The sequence below is a fragment of the Amblyomma maculatum genome, chromosome 6 (genome assembly GCF_055883805.1).
Source record: "Amblyomma maculatum isolate TAMU_Amacu chromosome 6, ASM5588380v1, whole genome shotgun sequence".
Taxonomy (NCBI): Eukaryota; Metazoa; Arthropoda; class Arachnida; order Ixodida; family Ixodidae; genus Amblyomma; species Amblyomma maculatum.
This window is the reverse complement of record NC_139349.1, coordinates 36,797,937-36,805,055: the sequence shown is the minus strand read 5'-3', so window position 1 is coordinate 36,805,055 and position 7,119 is coordinate 36,797,937. Positions and strand designations below refer to the sequence as shown.

Here is a 7,119-nt window from a genome sequence, read left to right as displayed (position 1 = left end):
GCGACTCAGCCTCCATCAAAGCAATCGAACAGTGCTGCTATTTCCATAATCCAAGTCTTTTAATTGCTTTATGTAGCTATCACTGAGACGCCTCGTAAGCTTCTTGTTTCTTTCAAAATGGAAGCTGCAGAGTTCTAGCGTTAGCTAGGTGCCTTGCTCCTTATGTTTCTGGTTTCTATTTGAAGTATAGGCTCAGAGCTTGTGAAATGGCCGCCGCTATGAAAGTCACTGGAAGCTCCGTTCTTTGCCAGAAGCGTTTTTCTTTTAGCAACCCTCCGCGTGTACCGAATCCACGCTGGTAGTCCACACTCGACATCGTGCACCCACGGGGATGCGAGCCCGGCTCTCGCGCAGGAGATCATCCGCAGGAGTGACCGCTAATTCTGCTCCTGTATGCGCGGCCACAACGGTTGCGGGCAGCCATTAGTAAGATGAACGAGCCCGATTCCTACTTTGGGCAGTCTGCGCGGCCTCATCGACGTCGTAGACGTGGCCGACGCGCCTATTCCGGGAAAGGTGTACTTACCCCCGTCGAGGTACTCGGGCGTTGCACGGACAATGGCGGAGGTGGAAACTGAGCTGCAGGGAGTTGATGCGTATACGTACACAGAGTGCCATCTCGACTGCTAATCCAGCGGGGAAACGCGTGGGCCTGATTCTGAGCTGAAGCAGGCGGCAAGAAAGAAAATGTGTTCCAGTTAGAATGTGTTTCCATTTCCGGCACTTTGTATAGCCGGCGTTCACGGCGTCTGACTACAGTTTTGCAGCAAGTTCTTTCACCTATGCAAGCCCCAATATTGCGAACTTCAAGGAGCTCCAACCTTCCTCCCTTCCCTTACGGCGCGGTTCAGGTGTCCACAGACTCACGTGTGACAGATACTGCACCTTTCCCTTTCTGTGAACCAATTATTATTAATTAGCAAGGAGCTGCGTACCGGCTAGCGCCGCTCCGCAACAAGAAAAACGTTTGCGTAGCAAATATGTAATAGTACGAAGTACAGTTTGAATACGATATTCTCTGTGGATTACAAACAAAGGGGAAAAGAAAAAGAAAAACAAAGGGCGGGGGGTGGGGGGGGGGGGGTAATTTATAAGAGCACTCTGTTTATAAATCCACACCTTTTTTTCTCCCTTTTCTCGCTTTTTCTTAAAACAGCCCTATTATTAGTTTCAGTTGGTGGTCTGTTTTTTCTTTATCCTAATGACTCTTAGCTGCCTCATGGCTGAACACGTATCAAGTCACAGCTGCTATGGCAATGTGCTTTTTAAACATTGCTTAGCCTTTCTTCAGCAAAAACCTCACCTTGTGCGTTCTATAGGGCTTAAGGGTACAAATCGGAATCAATTGCTAATGCATATATTTTGTTGTATAAACGTGAGAAAAAAAAAACGTCTAGATAATCTTTAACAAAATTGAAAATCGAGGCCTGCTATGCACACATTAAAACATCGATTTCCAACACATTTACCTTATGGGGCCGTAAAATGACCATATCTTGATTAAACCTACCTACGAGAATTTGACATCTACTTGGTTGAGCACGGAAATCTCACTTTAACTTCAAATGTTAATCACGGTGGTTATAGTAGTTGAAGTGTGACTCTGGAATGCTCATAAATTGAGAATCCAAAATGCAAAAACTTAATTAGCACTGCTTTCTCATCACCGTAATTGAGAGCGGAGAACGTATATCAAAGCTTGTAACGCCTACCAATGGCATTAAATGTCAGCAGCACTCTTCGTTCTAGAACAGCAAGTGTATTCCTGGTTGGTTTCGGGCGAGCGTGAACCAGCCAATAGTGTGTCGATCTTAGGCGAAGAAGTTGCACGTCAGGCCGTAACCGGCTTTCTCTAAAACCGATGCTTGCTTTTGCAGGGCAACCAAGTCAATGAGCCGCCATAAGCAATCTCATTTCTGACCTAACCGCTGCTGTAAAATGTCGCTTCCTCTTTGTTCCCGCGATCTGTCGAGCGCCTCTTTGAAATCCAAAGAGGACTCTACAGGTTTGAATGACTGATTTATCCAGACATTAAGATACAGCGGTGGAAGGAATGAAAATTAATATTATTCGTGGTTTGCTCCCCGCCGTGCTTAGCGTGGTTCATGGATGTGTACCGAAAGTAAATGCAAACAAATTTACTGATTTTATGAAAATGCACTCAACAGCCCTTTTTTTTTTAGAGCGTGGTGCCATTTTCAACTACATACAGATCATGTTGTGAACTCTTAATGAGAGCATCAAGCCATGTCATAAGATATACACAAAAAGAACCATCACATCAGGTGTCAATGAGATATCAACTATGCTTCTTCTAGTACAAGTTAAAAACAGAGATATGTTTAACATTGCGACTTTCCTCCGTGGTACGAGAACGGGTGCGGTTAAAACTCGGAAGAAAAAAAACGCAACTCATGTTTTTACCACGACGTCAGCTTCACTTTTATTCGAAGAGTTTTCTCGGGATAGAGAGAGAAATTAGGACGTAACCATTATTTTTCAGCCGAGGTCTGAGCCTCAAGTCTTCATGTGGAGCATGCGCTGCAATGTCAGCCATTCGAACACGTCTTTGGAACAGTCGACGCCCGTTGCCAGTTGATTTATTGCGAGGCGAGTGGTCGGTCCAGCTGAGTTCTCGAGGTGTCGGCGCCAGCGTCCCTGGCACCGCTGAAGAAAAGCGGCAGCGACAAAGCACGCTTACCGCGCGCGCCGACGAAGCCTGGTGGTTGCTCCATGAATACGTCTTGACGCCGACCACGGGCACCGACAAATCCAGGCGGCACTGTGTCCTAACGGCATGCATGGCAGATGAGTAAAATCAGTGACAATGCAGGACAAAAGTGTACACAAGTTACACAACACATATGTTACTTCATTTCCTGATCACCCATTTCCACATTTTGTGTCCTACTATTTGGAGGCAGAATTCGTTAAGTTTATCTTAATAGTGTGCCTTCAGAAGCTATTTGCTTTTGGTGTCTACATTTAAACCACGGATGTAAAGCTATAGTATAAGAAAGTTCTTCAATACTAACCCCATATTATAAAATAAACTGTCTGATCGACTGGGCCAATCAAAGGAAGCCAATTACCTACCTGCACGTCGCCGTTATCTTGAGAGCGCTTTCGAAGTAATGCTGCGTCTCGGAGCAACCGTTGCAGCAAGCTGGCCAGCTCGGCTCCGCTCTGCATATGAGAGACACGCGTCAAGAAATGCAGTGTGAAACAGACGAAATCATTGGTTGAGTACCGCGACTTAAGAAGAATTTGTTCTGGAAATACGCTAACGGAAGCCCTGTTCACCGAAAATCTGGCTTTGCTGAGCCGGCGTCGGCGTCTGACATGGCGTCTGACATGGCGTCTGATCTGCCAGCTGACATGGCTGCTCACTGACTAGCCGTAGGGTAAGGTTCCTTGATATTACGTTTGGCAGGAGCTGCTATCTCAGGCCTCTCGTTTTATATGGGAGTGTGATATCAGAATCAGCCTGTCAGGACCCTTGCCTTCACGCTATTCCTAGGCCACGCAGGCACGTGCATACAGTCCGGTTAAAGCGGGGCTTTATATGTGACGTGTAGCCTACGCTATTGTTTCGTATTCTTAAATGTGAAGTTTAGGTTTCCACCATCTTTTTTTTAATATTAGTGATTGGCAGTCCACCAGGAGAATTGGGTGAATTGTCAACAGACTGCAACTGCACCTGCAGGCTGCCACCTTGCTTTCATCAACAATGGTTACGAAAATGAGGTTACGAAGTAGAGGCAAGGGTTTTGAACAGCGTCTTTATTCGCCTGAACGCAGGTCTTCCTTAAAACGTTAATGAGATTAATATGATTTAAGGAACTAAGCAATGAGGCCAGCTTTTTTTCCTTTGAAATGAACATGGTGCGTAGATTGCTATTTCCTGCATTACGTATAGTTACTGCTAGGCTCATTGAGGTGCATAATTTACATAGAAATAAAATAACCAATAATGAGCGCGTATAATAAACGCGTATTATTTCGCTCAAGCGATTTGATAGAAAATGTTTTACATATTGTAAACAAAAAGTTTTCGTTAACACCATTTCGCTTTATCAAGATTTACTTTCCTGCCCTCTCCCAATCAGTTCCACTCAGGCAGCACGAGATAAGCCCTTTTCTTTAATAGCATAATCCAAACGCCGCTTGTGACAATATTCTTTATAATGATGGGTGATATAAAAAGCATCTAAATCTTTTACAGCCTGAAAGGTATACACAGATAATTTGACCTCGGGGGAAATTATTGAAATGACATTCAGGAGGTGCGATTACCTAAGGCTGAGCTTTTTATTAGATATATAATGGCGATGATGGCGTTATTCTCAGGGTTTTCTAAGCGCTCCCCAGGCACCGGCGGCGCAGGTGGCACGCATGTGGCACGCATGTGTGACGTCACATGTTTCGCTGTTACCTGCTGCTACTGTACCGTGGTGGCATCGCTCCAGCTGTTCCACCTGAGGGTTGTTAGCTGGTGGAGTGAAAATATACTCGAAATGGGCCGGTAAAACGTGGAAGCGGAAGTGCGAACAACGTTTATTCAGATATCGCGACGAGCACAGACCATATAGGTATTCTATGACGGCGATCCTGTCGCCTGGCCAAGTGACGGAGAATAAAATAACCCAAGTCAGTCACACGTTACCTCCAGCCGTGCTCACCCAGGTAAGTAAGAGCTGTGCACATTATAATCTACGTTGAAATGCATCGGAGTTTTTATAAACCATTTCCTTTCTCAAGAAACTGCAGTAATTCATCACTTCATCAACCGGCAATAAGCTGCTGCTTCGAAAAGAAAGTTTTGATGAAAATTTGAAATATTGATTTTTACATGACGTGAGCAGCGCCACTAGCAGAGTACTAACTAGAAATCTAAAAGCAGGGAGCTCAATAGCAGTACAAGAGAATATGCAGTGCTTTTTTCGCTAAAGAATCGATACTATACGCTTAAAACTAGCTCACGTTACTCCCACGAACAGGATATGCAATACTTCCCTTGGTGGAATGGGAATTTTTAGAAAATTATCATCATTCCTATGCAGGTAGCGCCGGCAGTGAAACATTTTGGTCATCTTGGCCTCTACTCGGATTCCGTTATATTCACGCATGCTGGCATGAAAACTCCAGTAAGAGACGAATTTATTATCGTGCCAGTTCAAGTACGCATATGCGCTGCCTGAGGGGAGCTTGGTTATGTACTGCAAAATCGAAATATAGCACACGACTGTGTTTCCATTCAGTTTCGTCCTGCGTCGCACCTCAAGGTAATTTTTCGACTGAGGCTAATTGAATTCGAATAAAAATGCTGCAAATAATAACAATACTCACTAAGTATCACTTCACTGGGTAAAATAGAGATACTACAACTATTTACCGCGGATTTATCTCTTATTTCATAGGTAATTAAATGAATTGAACCTGTGCTACTAAAGCGCATATTGTTTTTTATACATACATTGTTTCTTTATGGGTTACATATAATTTTTATGTACTTACGTAAGCTCCCTTTTTGCGAAGGCTTGACTGTCATGCTTCCTGCGCTTTCTAGGACTCGTGTTAGGCTGGATATGAGGTTTCAGCCGCTGTCAATAATATGCTGAGGATTATAGTGGAACATGCTGAAGAACATGGCCACGCAATATTAAAGAAAATTGAGCAAGGGTTTAGAGGGAACCTCAGCGCGCAGGCCAACGCTACGAAAATAGAACATGTCTTCGTCTTGGCGCCCAGGCTTAGTCAGGTTCTCCTGTCGAAATGTTGGCTTGCGGTCTGAGTCTCCCTTTATACCCTGTTGATATATACACTGTAGATTAGCAACGCAATAATGCTTGCCTCGCAGTTGATGTGGACGACTTTGTCCCGAAAAAAAAAAAATGAGACCTGGAAATTTACCTTTTTTTTTTTTTTTGCTTTTTCTCTAAGGCTGCGGCGCACAGATAGGCATTCTTCGATGCTTTGCACCTTTCAGAAGCGTATGACATATGCGCCTTAGTTACTCGCGCTGAACTACTGCTAGAACCTTGAGGAAAACTACATTTGCAACCCTCCTTCGATGATCCGGCAGCTGCATGGTTTGGATTCTAGTTCAAAATTTTCCGGGCACGAGCGAGTGCAGAGAGTGACAACATTCCAGCGCGTCGCCTATGCAGCGTGCAGCGTACATGCAGCGTTCCTGGGAAACAGGCGAGCGGGCATGTTAGGCACCGAAGCTGAGAAACTTGAAACGTTCACAGCTTCCGAGGATCGAGCAACAAAACGAGGAGCAAAGCGCTTTCCGCTGACTTTGTGCAAGAAACGATCCGAGTTTAGTCAGCTTAGGCACGCTAGCTCTAATTGCAGTATAGAAGTCGGCCTCCTAATGTTACCTGAAGTATCTCTTTAACGCTCACTGCGCGAGATCGTGTATTATTGCCACAAAATGGTCTTCTCCATCACTAGTAGTCCCAAACACTGTAGACAGTGTGAGTGAAGATTATATGACCCTTTTCAGCAATACCGAAAGAGTTTAGGTGCCTCGTAAACATATCCCAAAGTGGGAACACCGTACCATGGTGGAGATGCTGCGCTGCAGGTTCCTTGAGTAGAGATCGGGATTAGCCCCGTAGAGCTGCATGTATTGAGCATGGACGGCGGGCAGAGACAGCAGTGCTATCAACAGGGCCAGAATTGGTCCGCACCATACTACCTCCCGCATGACGGCTGACCTGCAAACACCACAGGTACATTTACAAAGTTCTAACAGTGCCAGAGGTGTTCATTTGTTGACGGAAAGGAACAATAATAGAGGTGGTATTGAACGCTGATGCGCTGTTTCCACTGGCCCCAGAAACACAGTCGCGATATATTTTAGGACTTATTTACGCAGCTCTCATTAAATCAGTCTAATAAAATAAAAGTCAGTGTAGACTAGGAACGAAATCTAATAGCATCTACATGACGCGAGTTTTGTGAAAATTTAGGAATAGATGTTGTTCACGACCATTTCTTTGAATCGTGCTTCATTTGAAATTCCTTCTGACAGGCACACTGCCAAACACCCTTTCTTCAGACATCGCAACAACATCATATAAAGAAAAGACCACAGCATTAAAATCAATG

General features: G+C 44.6%; 1 protein-coding gene across 1 annotated transcript; it reads right to left on the bottom strand.

Moving 5' to 3' along the window:
- Nucleotides 1-2,600: 2,600 nt before the first annotated feature.
- LOC146185528 (uncharacterized) lies at nucleotides 2,601-6,715 on the bottom strand. The gene is made up of 3 exons (XM_084605548.1): nucleotides 6,569-6,715; nucleotides 3,097-3,186; nucleotides 2,601-2,789 (listed from the first exon to the last, which is right to left on the bottom strand). The coding sequence occupies exons 1-3, from the start codon at nucleotides 6,713-6,715 to the stop codon at nucleotides 2,601-2,603; spliced, it is 426 nt and encodes a 141-aa protein (XP_084461674.1).
- Nucleotides 6,716-7,119: the final 404 nt, after the last annotated feature.